Source organism: Lutzomyia longipalpis, chromosome 2 (genome assembly GCF_024334085.1).
Source record: "Lutzomyia longipalpis isolate SR_M1_2022 chromosome 2, ASM2433408v1".
In the NCBI taxonomy this organism is placed as follows: domain Eukaryota; kingdom Metazoa; phylum Arthropoda; class Insecta; order Diptera; family Psychodidae; genus Lutzomyia; species Lutzomyia longipalpis.
This window is the reverse complement of record NC_074708.1, coordinates 440,197-463,644: the sequence shown is the minus strand read 5'-3', so window position 1 is coordinate 463,644 and position 23,448 is coordinate 440,197. Positions and strand designations below refer to the sequence as shown.

At 29.9% G+C, this 23,448-nt stretch overlaps 4 protein-coding genes across 6 annotated transcripts in view; 1 reads left to right on the top strand and 3 right to left on the bottom strand.

Moving 5' to 3' along the window:
• Positions 1–23,448, top strand: part of LOC129788401 (N-acetylgalactosaminyltransferase 7) — a 783,634-nt gene that overhangs the window by 597,549 nt on the left and 162,637 nt on the right. The window lies entirely within an intron of this gene.
• Positions 706–5,781, bottom strand: LOC129788462 (uncharacterized). Its single transcript, XM_055824566.1, has 4 exons — positions 5,143–5,781; positions 3,964–4,300; positions 3,005–3,052; positions 706–1,067 (listed from the first exon to the last, which is right to left on the bottom strand). Exons 2-4 carry the CDS (start codon positions 4,222–4,224, stop codon positions 948–950), a joined length of 429 nt encoding a protein of 142 aa, XP_055680541.1. The 5' UTR covers positions 4,225–4,300; positions 5,143–5,781; the 3' UTR covers positions 706–947.
• LOC129788425 (ankyrin repeat domain-containing protein 13C) lies at positions 5,892–11,345 on the bottom strand. The gene is made up of 9 exons (XM_055824486.1): positions 11,259–11,345; positions 10,971–11,179; positions 10,192–10,233; positions 9,984–10,088; positions 9,751–9,882; positions 8,600–9,111; positions 8,380–8,529; positions 7,947–8,194; positions 5,892–7,269 (listed from the first exon to the last, which is right to left on the bottom strand). The coding sequence occupies exons 2-9, from the start codon at positions 11,065–11,067 to the stop codon at positions 7,254–7,256; spliced, it is 1,302 nt and encodes a 433-aa protein (XP_055680461.1). The 5' UTR covers positions 11,068–11,179; positions 11,259–11,345; the 3' UTR covers positions 5,892–7,253.
• Positions 11,811–22,954, bottom strand: LOC129788468 (guanine nucleotide-binding protein subunit gamma-e). Of its 3 annotated transcripts, none has more exons than XM_055824574.1 (4): positions 22,583–22,954; positions 16,871–16,952; positions 16,567–16,680; positions 11,811–13,813 (listed from the first exon to the last, which is right to left on the bottom strand). In XM_055824574.1, exons 3-4 carry the CDS (start codon positions 16,677–16,679, stop codon positions 13,708–13,710), a joined length of 219 nt encoding a protein of 72 aa, XP_055680549.1. In that variant the 5' UTR covers position 16,680; positions 16,871–16,952; positions 22,583–22,954; the 3' UTR covers positions 11,811–13,707. The 3 variants fall into 3 exon arrangements, with proteins under 3 accessions (XP_055680549.1, XP_055680547.1, XP_055680550.1); XM_055824572.1 differs by having other exon boundaries at positions 22,622–22,953; XM_055824575.1 differs by lacking the exon at positions 22,583–22,954 and adding an exon at positions 22,203–22,559.

Here is a 23,448-nt window from a genome sequence, read left to right as displayed (position 1 = left end):
TGTCCAAGCGGGAAATTCTTTTGTTGATGTCGAGAATTTTCCAAGAAAAACAAAAAAACTTTTTTTTTAATTTGACTAAATAATAATAACAAATAGATAATAAAAAAATCAAAATTTTTGTGAAAATATAAGATGGAAGAAGGAATTCTTTGTGCTTGAAAGCGCGATATGCGAGAAAAATGTGGATTCCGTGGATTCAAATAAAGAATACATAACGGTCGCATAAGGACGCATAAGAAATAAGGTTAGGTAAGTAATCAACAATTTTATTTTATCTTTTATTTCTTTATGATTTTTAAACTTATATTTGATTATTTTTTTTGTGTAATTCTAAAGAATTACTTGCTTCTTTGACTAGCAAAGAAAAGAAAAAGCGAATTTGAGAAATTCGCATGAGAATGCTATTATAAATAGAAATAGTCAAGTTTTAAAATCTTTAGTAACTTATGCAGATTTATAAAATTGATAAAATTCATTCTTTTGAATGCTATTATGTTTATGTTTCTCTTTCGTCATAATCTTACCTTTTATCTCTTCTCTCGCAGCTAAAGTGAGGTCCACAGGATTTTCTTTATTTTGAATGTAGTATCGTCAAATTCACAAATCTATGCTTTATTCAATCTTTCTTCAGTTTCTTCAATATCTCCAGTCCTATACAAATTTCAAAGGAAAAAAAGCTTTTCAAGAATAAATTCAAAAAATCCCTTTATTTTTCGCAAAGAAATAATTTTATTCTCATTATAATAAAATTGCACTATTTTTGTTAAATGTTAACAAGTGTTTCACAGAAGTAATAAAAAAATAATTATTTTTAGCCAATTAATTTAAGAGGATTTTAGAGACGTATTAAACAACCCATGGCAGTGGGGAAGTATGGTGATAATTTTGGGTAATTTTGGGCATTCAGCACGTAGATTTTCCGTGATCTCCATCCCACCCACACACTTTTAGTGCTTTCCTTGATATTTAGAGGACACCTTTGTCTTCATCTCACCATCATTCTTCATGAATTTCGCCAATCGTGCACCATTGAATGGGGCATCACTTCCCGGTGGATACAGTCGCATCTGTATGGAAATAAAAATCAAGCAAAAAAAAATCAAAAACTTTTCTTTACTTTCAAATTAAGTCCATTCAGCAAAGTTAGAACTCCCTCAAAAAAAAAATGAATATCCTGTACACAAAAATATTCCCAAAAAATAAGGAACTTTTTACACAACTAAAATCTCTTCTCAAAAGTGCTAATTAAAATATATCGCAAATATTCTATACAAAAAAATCCCTTAAAAATTACGTACCGTTGAAAATTTTCCGAAGGACGCACCGTATCGTTCTTTTTTTTCAATAGTCAGTTCATTGAAAAAAAATTAATTAAATTTAGAAAAAAATAGAGAAAAAAAAATGAAATCTTCCTAAATATTTCATTGAGAAGTTTTTCATGCAAAAGATAAAAAAAAATGAAAGAAGAAAAATCAAAGTTTTATAAAGAAATTAATAAAAAAAAAAGAAAATATTCCCGTAGAATTTTTCTTTAGAAACAGTTTAGATCAAAGAAAAAATTGTGAAAATTTATTTAAAGGAGTAGAATGTCTGACTATTTTTTTATACTTGAACTAAACTATGTGCAGTGCATGAAAGAACATAAAATCCCATGAAAAGAAGAATTAATTACAATTGAATAAAAATGTGCAAGAAAGGAGAAATTAGGCTCTCCCTAAAATCACCCAAAACCCAAAATGTTAAACCACTTAATAAAAAAAAGAATATTGCAATTAGGTATATTTTGCTATTGAAATTAAACTATAAAATAATTGTAGGTTACATATATTGGAGCACCAGAATACTAGGAAAATTAAACTTCTTCACGTTTTAGAAGATTCTTTAAAATATTTATATTTTGGCAACTAGAAAGTTCTATAATAGAATTAATAAAAAATATTTCTATATAGGAAAATTGCAAAATAAACTGATGAGTGCAAATGACTTGGAAATTAAGATTCATTTGCACAATATCCTTTAAATAAAATATATTACCATCACCCACTTTTAAATAAGAGAAAGATGGCCCAAATCAAACCCATTTGCAATCAACTTTATTTTCTTCTTTTGTAATTTAAAAAAAAATGTATGGCAGTGCCAGATTTAAGCCATCCTCCTCTATATTATAAATTTTCCACTGCTCAAGGAAATATTGCAAAATTATGTTGAATTTTCAATTGAAACTCGAGCTGAGGAAAATTTTTTTCTCCCCCTTCTCAGCACGTGAAAATTACCCATAAAATCAAAAATAATAAATAATAATAATAGGAGAAGAAAAATTGTGGTAAATTGTGAGAAAAGAAGCTTGAAGTTATAATGTATTGTTAGGAATGAAGAAAAGCTCAATGCAAGTACATAATGTTTTTTTTTAAACACAATGCAGTATGTAAAACATTATTTCAATAGTTTCTCTCTTCAACATGATTAACACCAATTACCACGATGAGAATCTATATAGAGAAGAATTTCTTTCCAAATTAAATACACAGTTTTCCCTTCTTCTCAATCAAATTCTTCTACTACATAGCATTACTATAAAATGTGCCAAAGAAGAGTTGCAGTGTTAGTTGAGGAAAAAAAAATGAATATATAGGAGGAAAAAGAAGGTCAAGTCAATTGTCTTTTGTGGTGTCAGAGTTGAATATAGCGGGGTAGCAAATTTGATTTTATATTATTTCTTGTGTATTTGCGCATTATGATGATCTGTAATTTTTACATCCACCTCCTGTTTGGCGATTCGTTTCTGAAAAATAAATCAAAATGAAACCGGAAGCATGCAAATTCAGTGTTTCATTTCAATATTATTTGATTAATTTTGCTCTTTTAGTTGTTTTTTTATGGGTGTATAATAAAAAAAATAATTATTTGGATGTATTTATAATTGTTTTGCACATATTTTGTGAATTTTATTTTTTTTTATAAATTTAATTTGCCAATAAATTCATTGAAGATGACTTATAATTACCATTATCCTGTACTTCTCCTTGCAGGCATAATCCGATTCATCGATATCCTGAAATATTCAATATAATTTTTAGTTTTTAATTCAATTTATTCTATCGTTTTGAAAGCTCTTTTATATGTTTAAAAAAACGTTCAAAATTATTCAAGGATGAATTTTAGCGGTTTGGTAACATTCACTCTGCTATCGCCGATCTAATATGTTTGAATGCTTGCTAATAGCCACCGCATATTTGCAAATTATATAGAGCAATTTTGTGGTATGAAAAGTATGAGAAATAGCACAACAATCAACCTTTAAAAAAAATTATTTTGAACTTTATGATATGCTCCAAAATCATATTCAGAAAATTTCTATGCTTGATAACGGGTTATGTTGTGCAATTAAATTCTTTTTCACTGTTCAATCCAATAAAGATTATGTATACCTACGTACGCGGATTGCATGGGAATAAAAATAATATGTAATTGAGATATAAAAAATAAAGGGAATTTTACAACTCGCATTGAATTAAGGTCAAATTGACAAAGAATTGTTCTTTCCATTTAAAAAAATTCTCGCAAAAAAAAAACAAGAAGAGCAAAGAGATTCAGTTTAGATTAGAATAATTTCTTCGTCATATCATCTTATAGTTGTTCTAAATAATGCTATGTTGATGCTCTTTAATGCTTCAGCAATTTGTGAAAAATAACACTTCTTTTCCTTATCGAATTTTTCATCATTTTCTGCTTTTTTCTTAAATGATGATTTTATGCTCTAATCAACATTATTTAGCATATCTTGTTAAATACAAGTTGCAAATCTCTATTTTTTTTGTAAATAAAGAAAAATTTAAAGCAGAGTATCAAATGATTTTTAAAGTTTAAAGATCTCTTTAATTAATCACTTGAATCAATTAAAATTTCCATTAGAAGAACTAAAAGCAACAATCAATAAAAGAGGGAAAAAATATATTTCTTTACCTGATAACAGTCAGATTTGTAGTCTGGTGGCAAGGGTCGTCCCTCATGTTCGCATAATTTGTGAATGGGATTAGATTTAACGATGAGCTTCTCAAAGGATGGCTTCGTTGTGGGACAGTAGAAAACATCGGGGGTGGTTTTGTCGAAAACAATTGATTTCCTCATCATATCTTTCATTTTGTACTTTTTCTCACCAAAAACACCACCCATAAAACCCAAAAGCACCAAAAACAGGCAAATTGATATCTTCCTCACATCCATATTGTGTGTTGCCTTTACTTTTTCTTATTATTCTTGTACCAAATCCCTTCTCTAGCTTTCCACGGAGTTGACTGAACTGTGAAAAGTTTTACACATAAATAATATAAAATATTCTACTTACTTTTAAATGAAAGAATAAATTTTTAGAAGGTAATAAAAGAATATTCTAAGAATTTCTGCGGAATTTCTATATTCACTGCATGATGGCATAACTGATGCAAAATCTAACTAACACACACACATAATAAAAAAAATTGTCGCTTATGCCAAAATGGTAATGTAACTAACTGTACCAGAGGAGCTATATGATTAACTATTTTCTTATAAATGCTTCAAAAAACATTTTTACATTTTCTAAGATGTTGATGGTTTCACTTGAGAGGAGATGAATGAATAAATTCTCAAAAATGATTTATTTTTATGAGAGGATTTTTAAAGCAATTCGCACTTAAGGTGGACTTTAATATGAGTTCCTCCTACGACAAATTGACCAAACGTGGACTTGAAATAAGTACACATAAATCCTCTTTATATGTATATAGTTTGTGTGATGAAATAAAGTGAAGAAGAAACTTTCATTTCTTCACATTGTCTTCTTACAAAATGCTCGTTTTTTGCGCAAAAATCATCGCCACGCTTTTCCTCTTTTTTTTTTTAAGATTTTATCAGAAAAGTCTCTTGTAGGAAAATTTCACTTCTATACCTCACTTTATAATTTAAATATTATTAAACTAGCACACCTCTGCCATTCATTTCACCTCTTTTTCTAAATTTTATCTTGCACACACAAAGGTGGGGGGGAGCAAGAAGATGGAGCACAGAGGATTTCAATATGTGATGGTAGAATAAACCCAAAATATTGTGTTAAATATTTCAATGGGGATAGTTGTAAAAAAAAAAACTTGTGAAAATACATACCAAAATGAGAAAAGTTTTTAATTAAAATTTTACACCATTTACCCGTGAGTGACTAAAATGAAATGATCTCATCAAAACGACCAGACCACCTTTCAAGCCACTACTATACCTGTGTAAGAAACGAAACAAGTCTCTTTCGCACCTTCATTGAAACATCCACACACAATTCTTTTGTTGCGATCGCGCATTGGTAAAGAGAGATGAATCTATTGGCTGAGGAATACCACGATCACGGGTGTGGAATAAAGAGAGATATTTCGACACATTTTTTCCCATTCAATGCGAATGGCCTTCGGTTCTCAACTTCTTTATATGAACACCTTCATTTTAGAGTTAAAAGATGTCCCAAGATTATTTTTTTTCTCTTTAATTTTATTTAGATTTTAGATTAAAAAATATTTTTCTCGGGTCTCACAAGATTGATTTAAGTAGTTGGAATAAATTACATTTCAGTTGATTAGATTTTAATTCAATACTATTCAGCTTTAGTTTTCTAATTGTCTGTAGGCCTGATGAAGATTCGAAAAGTGGCCGCGAAACGTCTCAAGAGAATTAAGAAATTGAAACGTTTCCTTTCTTATTAAGTTTTATTAGAAAAAGGGTTTTTTTATTCAAAGAAAAAAATCACCAATCTTGGGACACCCTATTTATGATTTTTGATGTATTAGGTCGCAGGTATATGCAATAAATAAAAATAAATAAATGTGGTGAGAAAAGTAAAGGAGGAAAAGAAATTATTTTCAATACCATTTGTGTTCCTGTTTTCATTTTTTATTCTCTCAATTGAAAAACAAAAAGAAAATAAGATCAAATTAACAAACATTATAGTTTTTTTTTTCAAAAAAACAAATATACAATTATTTCACAATTTCTCCCAACTCGAGATCATTTAAATTTCTTTTTGTATTTATTATTGTATGTGGCGTAGTAATATTTCCTTTTAGATTGATATTAGAGTTTTATTTCCTTCAATACTTTACTATGATGAAGAATATGTATAATTTATGCATTTATAAAAAGAAAATAATATATATGGCACTGTTTTTTGTGTCTCTTTTTTTTAATAGTTAATCTGCAAAGTGTAAAATGTCTTTTTAATTTGGGCACAAAAAAAACATTTTTTTATGTTGTGGCCTGTAAAATTAATGTTAGGTATATAAACTTTTTTATTGGATGATCTCAAGTATATGTATGTATCTAAAATGGACATTTTTTCTTCATTGTTTTTACTTCTTCTTCTTTCTTTTAAAGCACATTTACTACAACCAAAGAACAGTGCAGTGGCAATATTATTCTTTTTACTTAAGATAGTTTAGTTATACAAAGATTTTTTGTTGCTGTTGTTGTAAAATATTATTACTTATTATTTTGCTTTTCTACTTAATTTATTTTCACTCACTAAAAATGCTTTTATTTTTTTTATATAAATTTTCTTTTATAGAAAAGTTATTACTTGAAATTGGAATGTATATTTTCTATTTTTTTTACTCTTGAATATTAAAGCTAAAATTATTTTCTTTGATGAGTTGTCACACATTCTTATTCTTCTGGATTAACTAACTCAACAAATAAAAAAATCTATGTATATTATATGATAAAATTAAAGTAAATGCTTGGGAACCATAGTTTATCACTCTATAATCAATGCAAAAATCATAATTAATGGAATTCAAATCACAATGAAAAAGAATTAATTAAAACACAAGTGTTTTGGCATTAAAATAAGATAGAAAACAAATTTTCTTAAGTATATATGTAAATCATTTTGTGATAAAAACAAAATGAAATAAAAAACACCAACAAATCAATAACAAATAGCAAGTTTAGATTTAAAATCAACTTAAAAAATAATTATAACGCAATAAATTGAATTAAAATATTTGGTACGTTCTAAATTTAAAAAAAAATAATGTTTTTTTATTTATTTTTTATTTTATCTATATAGTAGTGTGGTATGCTTAAAAATTTATAAATTATACCAAAAAAAATTTAAGGATACAATATCTGTGCATCACGTCTTAAATCATGGGAAAATTTAAGGACATGTAATTATTCTCGAACAGGATACGTTGATTGGTTGTGAATTCAATTACAGTTATGAGTTCGATACGTCATAAGTCGGGAAACCTACAATTATATATATCGAATACATATAAAATGAAATGTTTTTATCACTTTTATTCCTCTCAAAAATAAAAAAAAGAAATAAAATAACTTAAACATAAATTATGAAAATATGGGATTTACTTGGAATATTTTGTATTAGTCTTGATTTTGCAATCCTTTGTTAGCATGCTTCAGCATTTATTAAATACATAAGATCGCTTCATTGTACCATCATCTTTAAGGAACTCAAAGATTTTCTTTTTATAGTTAAATTGTTATTCATGCAGCCACAGAGGCAGGGAAATGTGGGACAGGGAATAGATTTTTTAAAAACTTTTTCTACATTATTTCAAGGATCTAAGAGAGAGAGTGAGAGAGATAAGAAATAATATCAAGGAGGTAAAAGAAAAAAAATAGGTAGAGATATAGACAAAAATTGATGTAAGTCATAAATTACCATGAAATGCCACAGAAGCTGATATTAGGAGGAGAAAAAGCAAATTAAGAACGTTTTTACTATGAAATTACGTATCCAATTTTTTGTTGTTGTAATAATATTAAGCTACAATATATTACTGCAAACTTAAATTTAAAATTGTTAATTTTTATCAAAAATCTGTCATTATTTTTTAGTAAAGCTGATTTAGTGTTTCTGTTGGGCAGGGGGAAGGTGGGACTAAATAAATGCAGATACTCACCTCATGTTGTCCTCAACATAGTTATCCGGGACATCAAACATACTTGCTGGAATATTGTCACGAAACTCAAATTTTTGGAATGTAATCTTTGCTGTGACCGTTGGTAGAATGGGGATGTCAATTTTAACTGGGAATCCACTTGGGAGCTTCAGTGTTACAAATTCTCGCAACTTGGAGAAATGTTTAAACGGTGCAATGACTTCTAGTACATTAAGTAGCATGTCCACTGTTAAAGGAAAGTCCTTACTCTGAAATGTAAAGTTAAAACCAATTTTTTTTTAAAAATATTTCCATTTTAACAAGTCAAAGTTCTAATGACTTTTTTTTTAGTAAAGAATTCTTCTAAAAAAAAAAACAGTTAAAATTGTTAATTAACAATTTTTATCACCTGATTTAAACAAAAATTTTATGGAAAATTTTCTTGAATACTTACCATAGCTACTGTAGCTCTAAATGTCTTGCTAGATTCCTTATAGACTAAATCCCTGCCTAATTTTGGATGATCTCCTGGTTCTGCTTTTAAATATTCATCCCATGTCACATTGCTATTCGGTGGTGGGGATAGAGATGTTCTTCGTAGAATCTTTAGAAGAAGAAAAGAGATTCCCAATTAAATAAAAATTCAAAATGAGATTTTCTTTGTTTAACTTTACTTCTCCATTTTGATCGACACTTTGGGAATGTCCCTTCGTGAAGGATTCCATGAGAGCTTTATTCTTTTGCAAATCATCCCTCGAGAGGTGCTCCCTGCGCTTCCTGGATTCCAACACGAGACCATTAATGCAGTACAAGTCACATTCATACTGCCCGGCAATTGTCTCTTTGCGATCCTCACGGAATATCCAGCCAGATTGAGCGCGTGTAAAGTTAATACTCTTTGTAGACATCTGCGCACCCATAATGTCACTTGACATGAGAATATCCACTTCATCTTCAATCTCAGCTTCAGTTTCTTCATAGCGAACACGTTGGTAGCATTGGTACTCATTGTCGAGTACAGTGAGGGATTCTTTTGGTGGCTTATCGCCACGGAATATAAATGATATGTCACCACGTTCCCATTTCATTTCCGAAAAATCCACAAGTGTCGTGTCCAGGCGAATTGAACATCCTGCCTTGTGAATTTTGCATATATCTGATGGAAGGATTCGCGAAACCAGTGGAACTATTAAAAAAAAATTAATGGAGAATTATTAGAAATATAGAAACTGTTTATAAATGAGATTTTTTGAGATTAGATTTTTAATAAATAAGATATGACATTGAGTTCCTTAATTTTCTTTATCAGTTCAAAGAATTGTTAACAACTCTTTAGCTCAAGTCAATAGATTTTGTTGCAAATATAAATCATTCTGTATAGTCATCATTTGAAATTTCCTCTTATCACATTTTCAATGACAAAACATTTCTTCTTGCAACTCAATCACCAGCATTACCCTCATATGACTTACTGCCCTAAATAATTACGCACTGTCTCTAAATTCTTCATTAATGACTAATTAAAAGAAAAATGATTAGGAAAAAAAAATTTTTTTTTAGTAAATTAAGAGCTAAGTAAAAAAAAAAACCCAGTTCGTCATTTTAATTATAATTATATTCATATGCTGCTCATTAAGACTAAATATAGCGATTTATGTTGTCATCACTCCACTCTATTGAGTTATGATTTTGAGGCATTTAATTTCTGGAGAAATGGGTCAATTACGTTTAAAATAGAACCGCATGGCGCGAATTATTTCCGCTGTGGGGCGGGGAGACAGCTGTGAGTATCGCGAAAAGGGGGATTTTATTAATAGGAACTCACCCCATGATTGAAAGTCCCATTTGAGCTCCATGTAAAAGTCTCCCATTTGCTGGAGAGCCTTCACTAAATTGGGGCGCCTTTGCTCCATCTGATCTCGTGCCTGTCTCTTCAACTTCCACAGCAAGAGGTGAACTAGCGAAGAGGGCAAAATTCATATTTATATAGAATGTTATGAGTCATGATTAGAGAAAATGAAAGTGGAACAAATAAAAATGTTTGCCTTTTAAACTTACTTGTGGGTCGGTCTCCATAGGAAATTGCTTCGGCTAGAGGTGACCATCCTTGAAGGTTTTTCACTTTCACAGGAGCTCCATGGGCAAGAAGGAGTTGGGTGCATTCTGTAAAGATTATTTGTATGTGGATATAGAGGAGATTAGAATTTAATATTGTGAAATTGATTAGAAAAAAAAAATATTTGATTGATTAAGATCATTTATTTACCTTTTCTGCCTAACATCACTGATAAGTGCAAAGGGGTGTTACCTGTAAAAAAAAATTGGATTGAGATTATTAGCTGATTTTAATTTAACTTCTTTTACTTTTCCTTAAAAATATAATTTTATTCCAAAAAAATCAATTTTTTATTATAGGGGTGGATTGGGTAAAAGATGAGATTATCAATTAGAAAAGCAAATCAAAATAATGTTTTTAGTCATTATGAATGTGAAAAAGAGTCAAAGAGCTTTATCTAAAGTCAAATCTCATTTTTATGAACGCACATAACCACAGGCAATGAATTTCTTCTACTAATAAATCATCAATATACATATAAGTATATGTATGTACGGTGCTCCCTATCAATTGTAAAATTTTCTTTGTTATTTCTACATTTTCTCACAACTTCAATAAAATGCTTTTTTTTCTTCCACGAAAATACGTGAAAATCTTAAAAGCTTAAGCTGTTGAAATAGAAGAAAAAATTCTGGGAATACAGTCGTGATAACAAAAAAGGTCCTTGAATTTTTATGACTCTCTACAACGAACCCCATCTTCACCATTATGAACATTAATGAATAATATTTTTATGTGGCTATTTTTAGATTAATTTTTTTTTCTCCAAATACATTCATTCTTTAGTGAACAAAAACTATAAAGCTAGAAAAAGCGAAAAAAAATATTTTTTGTTGATTTATTTTGCTAAAGTCTCTCACGAGAGAGCGTATGTTTCTATGTTGGAAAAAATGCGTAAATGAAAAATTTCCTTTTGCAAATGAACTCACCGTGTTTGTCCTTTTGCGTAACATCCTGAGTTCTCAGGAGCTGTGAGAGGAGTTTAATATCACCAGAAAATACTGCCTCGTGCAGTGATATAGACATATTTAGGAAAAAAATCTACTTAAAAAATGCTCTATTCCCGAAAAGTGACATCTTCTCCCGGGATTTGTCAATGCACTCGCCACTATTCCGGTGTCCCATTAATCACGGCTCACTACAAAATAGAGAAAAGATAATTTAATGCCTTAAAATGTACAGTTCTTTAGGGGAAGACTTAATAAAATGAGACATACATAATAGATTAGGTATGCAAGAGTGAGAGAAAAGCTATATATTTTATTTGTTGATACATTTCGATCCACACACTGAATCCACACTGTATGGTACCTCTACTAAACGAGACTCTCTTGGTCTTAATACACTTTGGGCCCGCTCTTTTCTAACTCCATAGCGATGGCTGCGCTAGTGTTGAAAACAAAAATGATTTTCAAAAAAAAACGGTATTTTATATATACAGTGGAGGTTCGTAGAAAAGTCTTATAGATCATTATATATTTTTTTTAAACAAACTTTGCATCTAAAGCTCTAAATGAATGTGGGTAGGACATGTAATTGATAAACCCCAAGAAGAGCATTAATTGATTAAATCGATTAAATCACACCCAATTTTACTTGTCAATCTGATGCAGCCTCGGTGCAAAGTTAAATTGAATTAAGTATATGTTCATATGCTCCTTATCACTCCTGTGTCCCAGTCTCCCTTATTAATTAATTGGAAAAGGAAAACACGCGAAAAAAGGGAAAAAGTCAACAGAAGATAAATGAAAAAATATAAAAATCAAATATATTTTTTTTATCAATATGTATTTTAAATCGATTCTAAGTCATACAGAAATTATTTCATCTCTCAGTGTGACAAAATAAATATTTGACAATACATTTTCCTTGCAAAACTAACATCAAACGAGAAATTAGTTTTTTTTCTTCTTTTATATTACAAAGAAAATTATTTATTGATGCAGATCTTGATTTTTATTTAATTTGGACTTTTTTTTTAGTATTGTTTTTATTTAATTTTCTTTTTTAATTTTGAATGGAAAGAGAATTTTTTGCAGAAAATGAATGAGGAGTTTTATTTGAAGAGTTTTTTTTATTAATGTTGTTTTTCCAACAATGTAAATCTCATTATTTAAATAAATAAAAATAGATTTTTTTTTTAGATTTGAGAGAAAGGTAAATTTCATAGAGATATTTTCAAAAGCAGACAAAATATACCTCATTTGGTTAAATACAAAATAATAATTTGTTCTAATATCCTCTTGAAATTGTCATACACCAAGAATTCATTCAATAAAGAAAAGATACTATCTAAATATTTTTTTTATTACGATTATCATATTTCTTCTTCTTTTTTTTGATGAAATTTACTTTGTTTCATAAACACCATTTTATTATATTATTGAATTATTATATTTTTTTATTTAATTCATTTTTTTTCTATTAGTTAAAATTCTAAAGATTAATGCAAGATTCTTTCATCCGTTACTTTTATTTTTATTTCCTCCACAGAACACGAAAAAAAGAAATTAAATGCTTGATGTAATTACATTTTTTTGTTATTATGTACCAATTCTATTGTTGTTTAAATTAAAAACACATCAAATTGGGTAAGTACAATAGGAATTTACTTACTTTTAGGGCATAGATTTATTAAGTTTGATTCAATTCTATTTTATCTAAAATTTGTTTAAATTCAGCTGATTTTTTAAAAACTTTTTTGTTGTTATTTTGTTTTAACCACGGACTAATTTGGCCTCTTAAAATATATTCTGATTTTTTTTCAACTGTTTTAGAAAGAGATTAGAAAAAACGAAGAAAACCATAAACTTATATTTGAAGAATATAGGAGTCATGTTTTACATAACTTATATGTATATTAGTAGAAGGTGGAAAGATATTTTTAATATATAATACATTTCATTTTAATGTTTTTTTTCTTTATAAATAAATTACTTATAATTTTATGTATTTATTAATTGTTTAACTTCCTCAATAAAAAAACACCTTATATCAATTTTTTTCGCTATTTTAATTCTTTCTTTTTTTCTTTACTCACTTAATAATGTGAAATTGATAGACTCGGAGTAACCTGTTAGTTTTGGTCTTGATTTACTTTAATTTCTTTTTTTCTTTTTAAATGAATGAATAGTTTTTTTTGTCAAATTTAGTTAGTTATACATGGTATTGATATCGTACAAAGTACAAATGCTATAAAACATTCTTCCATTTTATGTTTTTTCTTTTACTGAATAAGCATAAATTTCAGGTATAAAAGAATTTACATGCGGATACTTTTAATTAAATTTCGGCAAAGGAAGTCCAAATGAAATTTCTTCTTTAAAAAAGAGATTTAAAATAATTATTGTTTTATCCTCAAATTTCAAATAAATTCAAAGTTAATGGATTAATGTGCAATATTATGTGAATATTACACATTTTATTTCTCTTTCTCATTATTTCTTTTATAATTATAAATGTAATTGCCGCACGTTGTTTTCTTCATATTTTTTTTTCTTACAGTATTTCACTAATTTTCAATTTTTTTATTAAACTCCTACGAAGGATTGTTGTTATCCTTCTGGGTTTTCTTTCTTTACTATTATATCGATAAAACGTGAACGAAGAAATCGCCGGTTGAATTGTTGATGATGGTTATCCGAAAAAAAAAATCCTTACAATTAATTACATGATGACACATTTACCCTTCTCTGCCCATGGATTGTTCTTCTTATCCGGGGCATGAATGAGTGGATCATTTTTTTCGTTTTCTTCCACATATTCTCTCATCCTGCAAAATAAAAGGAATTAATAATTCATTTAGTAATCACACGCAAAATCCCTTCTTCACACACACGTATGTATTTTGCAAACTCTCAAATTGCCCAAAAATACACCATTAACCCGGTATTAGAGGTTTTCAATTATAATTCCAATTTCCACGTGAAAATGTTCATGAAGTATATCACGAGGCCTATACCTCTTATATAGGTATATAATATTGATTCCCTCTGGCAATATTGAATCTTAATTGCTTAGCTTTGCATTACATATATTTAGGAATTTACTTTTCAACTATAGGTATATCATTGAGTAAGTAATGACGTAAAAAATGTAATTTAATGAAGTAATAGTTACAACCAGATGTAGTCGTGTTAAATTAAAATAAGTCAACGTGAGTGAATTTAATTTTAGGATTATTCTATTCTTTCATGACTATGCTGCTATATACATACATGTACGTATGTACATATATATAAAAGTTGAGTGAAAACCGTAAAAACTCATCGGAGCTCTTAATTTCCGAGGGATTTACTCCATGATAGGCGAAGCTGTGGATAAAGGACCGTAATTTATGGTATTAATCGATGAAATGCGATGAAGGCAAATCCTTTGATTGGTTGTGTACTAATTAGATTACTCACATTTCAAATTTAGCCCAGGGAAAAATATAATTCAATTAATTATATATTATTTAAATTTCAAGAGCTTTTTCTCTCTCTATTAAATAACCGCAAGCTCTCGGTTTTTTTTTCTTCAAATTTTCTCTACATAAATCTTTAAGTTGTAGCATGGAGACTAGAGAGCTTATGGTATGGGATCTCTTGTACATAATTTCATACAAGTACTATATATAGTTATTGAGGAAAATTTAATTATCCCTGCATGTATTCTATGAAGGCGCTAAAACTCACGTATCATATTATTTCCTCTTGTATCCTCTTCACATCGGCATAATATAATCCAACAATGAGATTTCAAGTGGTGAAATCCAATTTAATTTAAGGGAAAGCACGTTGTATGATTTTTATGCAAAATTCTTCTCATTTTCCAGGCAATAGAGTAACTTATCTCTCTACACCCTCAATGCTAAATTCCACTCTTATTTAGATTGGAGGATGTAATTAAAAAGTCGCTCTTGTGTTCTATATAGACGACATTGTGACTATACTGTTGAAATAATTAGAAATATTCATCTCATTTAGAATTATTTGGATTGCTTTCCTATTTTTGGGATTATTGAGTTTATTTAAAGTTCCTTAAAAATTTATAGGTATCAAAAGAATTATCTTAAAATTAGAAACTAAAAATAAAATGTAAAATATGTCAAATATTTGCACTAATCCCCCCTAAATGCTCCTTACTAAAAAGAAGAAGAAAAAAAAATTTAAAGGTGGGCAAAAGAGGATGGAGGAAATTAAATTAATTTCATTCGGGAAAAGAATTGATTATAAAATGGGAAATCAATCAAATAAATTTTACCAGCATTTTCCGGAAATGGCTTCCGTTTCTTCATGCACAAATGGAAACATACAAATTCATACAATTATTTTCTAAATGCGTGAAAGGTATATAATCTCATGTGCTAATGATGAGGGAATAATTGAGGCTGTGTGGCTTTATCGCTAAGTGATAGTGGTCTAGGTGAAATTTGCCGCAATGGAGGTCGTTTCACGCAATTTGAATCCATGCATATTATGTATTGTTACATGTCTGCTATACAATGTATATATGTTGGCTTAGTAGATATACAAATCTAGCGCAATATAGAGAAGAGATAGGTAAATGATTTTCCCGATTTTGTCAATTATCACGCCTCACTGTCGAATTTGTATATAACGCGCCGCATTTGACTATAGCACTGGGAGAGAAGAAACAAGGAAAATCAGTGTGAGAGAGCGTGATAGATAGATACAAAAGTTCTTTAGTAGAGAGAAGAGGGAATTTTCCTTTTTAAATTAATCACAATTATTTCTTAATTTACCAGTGAAATGTAAATTGGGGATAATTGCAAGGAAAGAAGTTCTTTCTTTTTGTGAAAAAAAAATGACGCTCCCTTTTATAAATTTGTGCGTAAGCCACACGTCTCTCTTATATGTATATTTGCAATACAAAAGAGGGGTAAAGTGCGTACATATATGAAGAGATTGCGGTATAACTTGTGGGTGGACTGGGAAAGATTACAATGTTATTTAAATATGAGTTTTTTCCCTTTGTAAATTTTTTCTCTCTCATTTTACACACCTTTCTCAAAATGAAATAAGTTTTCTGGTATGTGCCCCATTCTCTATTACCATTGACACTCACATTTAATCGAGCTCGGTGGTGTTGAGTGACAAAGGGAAAAATGAGAAAAATTAGGGTGGAGACAAGAGAAAAAAAATTTTGCAAGCAATTTTCCATTTGTATGTAGCGACTGGAGGGGTTATTGAGCCAAGAGAATGGAGCGAAGGGAAATATTTAGCAAGAAGATAATTTGTACAAAATAGGTCACAAATATATTATTTTTGCACATTCTTCATGATTTTTCACACTGTTTTTCGCATTTTCCGCAATTTAACCACTCCTTATGATAAAAACTTTTTTTTTTTCACTCTACGTCCTCCCTACCAAAGCTTTCACACACACCCTTTTCGCCTGTGTGACCGTCTGAAGCGTTTTGCACACCGTTTTTTTCTTCTTTTTTTTGCACAATTTTCACACATTTGCAGTACTTTTGGGCACTTTGATGTTAAATGGGACACAATCGGGGGGAATACTTACGCTGCTATACTTTTTGATAGGGGCCATCGTTCCATTGAAGCTTGATATTTCATATTTTCAATCTGTTTCTTCAATGCTTCTCTGTCCATGGTCGAAAGAACACTGGGATCCATTCTAGGGAGAATAAATCATAAAGTGAGAGATGCCGATTAGACGCATGCGGAAAATTCTCTCCCGCACTTTTGCTCAATATCATTCAACAATTGCCCAACGCATCCAACAGAAATCCCCCTTTTCCGTATCCAAATAATACTCAAAGAGAATTTTTTTTCATACAGATGTATATATCTTGAACAAAACTTGCCTGATATATTGCTTCTAAGGTCTGGATAGTTCCCAAAAAGAAATGAGAAAAAAAATAATCTCAAAATTCTCCCGATAGAGATCTGAAAAGAGAAGAGAAGGAAATTTGAATTTTATTAATATGACATGAATTTTTTTTGTTGATAAATCTTTAAAGAAAAAAATGTATCTCATTCTTCGCAATGGATACCCCTTTCTCTTGAGAAAATACCAAATGTGGAGAATTATGACACATGCGCGATACATTCCGATCAATAATCTTTATTGCTTAGGGTAGTGGCCGCTCTCTTTTTGCCACATCTCCCAGGCTTTTCTCTCTCCCTACACACTTTTCTCAATTTTCCACCACTCTCTCCTCTCTCCTCTCTCTCTCATTCTCCTCACGAAGGGGCAGTAAGTGTATGCATTTTACTGCTTTCTCCCAAAAAGTATCATACATATGCTGTGCTATGTACATACATAGTCACAGACTGAACTGTTTAATGGAGAATATGGAGAAAAAAAAGAGTGGAGAGCTTTCAGTGGAACAACTTGAGTTTATATGCCGTTCCAACCCTTATATCCCTTCATATATACATATATATATATAGATACAGTGTGGGCTCACACAACATCTTATAAGAGAGAGTCTTTGTGAAAAATTATGATGATCAGCAAGGAAGTTTTTTCAAAACAGAAATTAAAGGATTATTTTTAGACTTTTTCTGATTTCTTAATTTATAAAAAAAAAACCAAAAAGAAGATTCTAAGAAGAGAGAAAAAAAAGAATTATTCCTTTGCGAAAAGTTTCAGACAAAGATCTTTGTCAAATTGCACTCCTCATTAGGGTTACACTTCGACACTCCACTGTATTATGTACTCAAATTAAGAATATATTAAAGTATCTCTCTCGCGCTCAAACCAATTTTCCTTTGCACTCTTTCTAATTAGTTTTCCCTCTTTCTCGCATTTTCATTGGGGCATAAACATTTTGCATAGGGTTGTTTCACCCTCTTTCTTACTTTTTTCCACCAAAAGAAAACCCTATATGTGTTGTAGTCAGTATATAGGTACTACAGTGTATTTGCCGACACTTCCAACAATGTCATCAACATTTTTATGAATTCTTCAGGAGCTTATCCCCACAAGCTGACAACTAACTTTACCGCAGATATGCTCTCATACTCATCCCCCCGATTTTTTCTGCACAATCATAAAAAAAATGGGGAGGTTAATGCAAAGCAGCGACTAAAGCTTAAATTTGCATTAAATTTGCATTAAATTACATTTATGTATTATAAAGATTAAAAAGTGCTTGTTGTACAAAAGTTATTCTAAAACAGTTAATTACACTAATTGCTTCACTCATCTGACTTGCAAAATCATTCTTACTTTATAGGAGACAAAGTTTTCTAATTAATATTGATTTTTAATCTAAGATTTGTTTTATTTTGAAATCCTTCTTTTACAGCTTTGTCTTCTCAATTGTGTTTGCTGTCTCATAATGAGAAATCTCTTGGTCTCCAAGGATTTTATTAATCCTTAATAGAACTTTGGAAAGCACTTATTGTGAGAACGGGCTTATTTGTGATGTTTTTTTTAACCCTTTCATGTCAATGGATGATCAGACTGTTGTTTTTTTTTTTTTAATTTTTTCATCATCTTCATCAGATTAGGAACATTTAAAATCAATAAAAAGGTTTTTTGAAAAAAAAAAAAAAATTCAGTCAAATAATTTTTAATGTTTCTTAGGTCATGAAGGGGTTATGTACTGTTCACGTGATAAATTATTTTTCATTCTTCTGTGTGACAAAAATACAAAGAAGGTCGTAGGATTGCACTGATTGGCCCCCTTTGTATGGAAAGTATTGAAAATTATTCATAGTTTTTGATTTATTGAGTATTTTACGGAGTTTAGTTTCTCATTTTATGTCACACAGTCACAGAAAGAAAATTCAGTGTCTAGAAGAAATATTCTAAATTTATCATTGCTGTTGGTCAAATGATTTTTGATTAATCAATAGAAAAGAAAGAAGTCTCAAAAATTATTGAAAACTTCCTGCCCTCTGACTTGAGCTAAAATAATCCTTCTTTTCTCACATTCCAATAGGATTCTTAAGCATTGAAAGGTATAGGTGTATGCAGATCAATTTAATGATATTCAAATAATTCCCTTCAAAATGCGAGAAAAAGATAAAATGAGAGTTAAATTAATTTTTGAAATTGCATCGTTGATGATTCAATTGTGAAAATATGGAAAGCACAAGTAATCTGGAAAATTAATTCACTACTCCCCCTCATTCAATATATCGCTCTCTCTCTCTCTCCCTATCAGTCTTTCTATACAGTGAAGGAATGAAAGAAGAAGAGAGTGCAGGGAAAATGAAATTTTATTCACAAAAGTATTATGAAAAGGAAAATGTAATTTTTCGTATCATACTTGGGAAAATGTTGTTCGCTTTTGTATAGGTTGTATGGCTGAATGAATAGGAATCGCATATGAATCCCCCGACCCCTCCTCTCTCCCCCCCCCCCCCTTCATAGCAGCTTGAAAGGCGCAATTTTCCAAAAATAAAATTTCCTCCCAATGTGTGACTTTAATATACATATCACCATATACATAATGCTTGTATCTTCTACATTACAATTTTGTTGAGGTGAGAAGAAATCGTAATAAAAGTTAATACATGAATAAAATATGTATGGTATACATTATTTACATAATGTAATGATGAATGAAGTAACAGTGGGGTAAATGATATATTTTGAAGAAGGAGAAAAAAAATTAAACATACAGTGAGGGTGTGATGGGGGGCCATGGGGTTGGGGGTGAGTTTTGTGGAAAAGAAAATAAGCAAACGAAAAAAGTAATTAACACGAAAACTAATTTAACTACGATCTATAAGCCATTAATTTCAGGGTGAAACGCATCCTGTAAAGAATAAAAGCATAAATTTACCAACTTTCTCTCTCTTTATACCTACACCTACACCACACATTATACTCCACAATATTAGCTCTATATTTATGCCATATTTATGTGATTTACTCCGGAGGAAGGAGAATGATGGAATGAGAAAAGTTCTAAAAGCCACACAAACCACATTCTGTATGTAAAAACAATAATATGACAAACTTTTGATATTTTATGACAATTTGGTTCTCTTTTCTTCTTCTCTATGAGAAAAGGTCTATTAAATACTTTATTACATTCTTTGGGCGCATATTGTATCAACATATGGGTGGAAAATAATTTATTTGCAAAATTATTTATTGATTTATAATACTTTCTAATTATTCAATTACTTCAGAATATTTTAGAATATTCCTTATGAAAAACAAAGACATAATTATTTATTTCTTTATCACGGACGGTTTAATTTAATTTTCCCATTTTCAGCATAGCAAAAATGTCCCAATATTGACTCAAGAATACGTTATGTGTAGTACTGCTGTATTGGGTTACCTACATATATGTAGCCTAAAAAGGAATTCAAAATGGATTCTAAATAAAATATGATTTTTGATGGAAAAATTGAATAAATGTCTCCAATAATGTCATAAAAATTAATTTAAAAAAAATTGATTTTGTCAACTTGTAGGTACTCTAACACATATCATCATGCTCATGGGATTGATAGATTTGAATTTAAAGTTTTCCTCACACTGAAGGAATATTTTTCAATTTTCCTAATGCAAAACACAGAATTATTAACGTCTTTGTGGCTTTTTGGATAAATTAAATATTCAGTTGATTTTATTTTTAACCTAATTAAAGCTTAAATATTTAACTTAAAACTATATAGGAAGTTGCATGATTTCGGAGTAACTTATAAGAAAGTTTAATTAAATCATTTTCACTGTAACCTCTCTAATTTTTGCAAACTCTTTACATGTGAAGTAAAATATTCTTTGCTCACATTTGTGGCACTAAAAACAAGCATTTGAGCGTCTTTCAATCCACAAAAGTGCTCAACTCATTGCACTAATTTAATTAGGAGTGAAAGAATATTGATGAAACCCTTTAGCGATAAAACTTTAAATTCAAACCCCAAGCACATTTTGCAGAGAGAGAAAAAATAATCATATTTGCAAAATTCGTGTCAAAGTACTTTTTTCAGCATAACACTTATGCGATTATTTTGTCAGCATAAAATAACAGAATTTAATACTAGGTGGCGCATAAGTTAATGCATGATTTTGCATGTAAAGCAGCCTTAAATGATGCATTAACTTATGCGCCACTCTATAGATTTATTTTCTAAATAATAACTCGGAAATTTTAAGAGATATTTCCAATAAAATAAAAATATTTATTCTTGGGTTCAATAATACGCGATAATTATTGGTAGTAAGAGGTAGAAGGTGCCATAGGGAACAGGAAAATAAGAGGAAAACACTAGAGAAATTTTTCCCACACCCCCAACATATATATGTACATATTTTAAACTATAAAATAACAAGAGTAAAATCTCTATTTCACGCTCTAGTAATTTGCATCATCTCTTGCAGTTCTTTGATGCACTCTCATCATTGGTTTGCTTTTTTTCTTCATAGCTTGATTTCTCCCTCTCTCTCTCTCTCTCTCTCTTTCAATGAATAAAAAACTTCTGGTTCCATTAAGTGAAATGATAAAATATAAATTCTCTAGATGAAGAAAATTGAGAAAACTTCAAGAAATTTAATGGGAAAATTCACTTTCACACTGAATTATTTATAAATCAGTAGATATGCAGAAGGGAGGTGAATCTAATTGAATTGTCGATATTGAAAAGGATATTGTTCTGGTAAGAAAGTTAAGCATTTTCATTGAAAATAAAATCACTCAAGACTTTAGTTAAGAATAAATCATGTATAAAATAGTCAAAGAAATTTTAACGGATCAAATGAATCAAAGAAAAAACAGAAGCTCATTGGTTAAAAAATCAAATTAATTAGAGAGACTAAAACTAACTGATTTAATATTTCGTTCTATGTCAAAATATCTCTATATATTTTAGTTATTCTACATAAAAAAATCGAACTTTAATAAAATATCAAAGGGTTACAAGTAATATTATGTAGTTACCTACATTATCATTCACGTAAAGTTCAAAAGCATAACATTACCACTCAGTGGACAAAAATAAATTATATAATTTGATACACAAACAGAGCTTATCATTAAAGCTTTTTTTTTTCGTTGAATTATTTCTAAAATAAATCTAAAGAAATGTGCGTTAGAAAAAGACGTGTGGGTGTAGAGAAAAGAAAAAAAATGGGATACATAAAATATGCAATATAATAGGTATAGTAAACTTCTATGTACATAGAAAGATAGGTATACATACAATGTACATGATTCAAACACACACCTGTTTAATATTCAAATTGTGGAGTGTATGGCAATTGAATTGTTTGCTACCTTGAGTCAATTCCTATGGATGATTGTATTTATACAAAATCTTATCAACTTTTCAAGTGAGAGAGCAACGTGAAGTAACAACAACAAAAAACGCAAAGTCGAGCAATTTGGTATTTGTATAGAAAAAATAATTTTTCTCTATTATAATTTCTCTCGCTCCCTCTTTCTCTATATTACAAAAGGGCACAGAATGGTTCACGGTGGGGTTATTAAAGTGTATGTAATATGATGATTTTTTTCTTGAGAATTTCTTCAATACAAAAAAAAAAGCAAACTCAACAACCGCCTTATTCTTATCTTGCACGATAAAAAAATACTCCAATGCCTCACTTTTATATTATGAGTGTAGATAGATGGTATGGTTGGTACCTTAAAGTTTATACGAGAAACGATGCTACGCGATAATCATTTTACGGTGACACCACACTTCTGGATTAATATGCGTGCGAGCACCAAATATTTTCCGCGGATGATGGCCCAAATGTTTCTTTTCTATAAATAATACAAAATTATATTGCGAACAAAATTCTTTTGGGACTCCTCTCTAACGGAGACGATTTCGAGGAGTTTTTTGGGAATTTTGTTGCGTACAAATTATTTTATTTTATTAATTTTTTTTTAGCTTTTGGGCAGAAGAGAAAAGTTCCGTGTGTGTGGAGCACTCAAACCCAACTTGGCGCGCTCGACTGCTAGCACACTACTGTCGTGTGAGGATCCAGTGTTAGCTTTCCGTAGCGTGTGTTGTACCGGCGCGAATCTCACCACCCACTCCCCCACAATCATCATCACTACGTATGGCAACAAATATTAGGAGAAGAAATACGGGGGCTAACAAAATCGAAGGGTTTATGCTTTTTTTTTTTTGCTGTGTTTTCCACCCCCGCCCTCGCATCATATGTTGTGGGTACATTTTTTTTTCATGCCATTGTGTGCTATGTACATTATACACATACATATATACACACAATTGTATATGCTACATATTTATTTCCGATAAGAAATTGAGTTACTTTTCTTTTTTTTTTTTCCTCGCACATTTTTTCTCTCCTTCTTCTTGTGGACTCCTCGCGCGCCATTCTCTTTGCGTCTCATCGCACTCGTAAAGCTTATAAAATCAAGATGATCATATTTTACGTTCAATGACTATCATGTGTAGTACGTGAACAAGATGTTTTTCCAATGTGTGGGGTGGAATT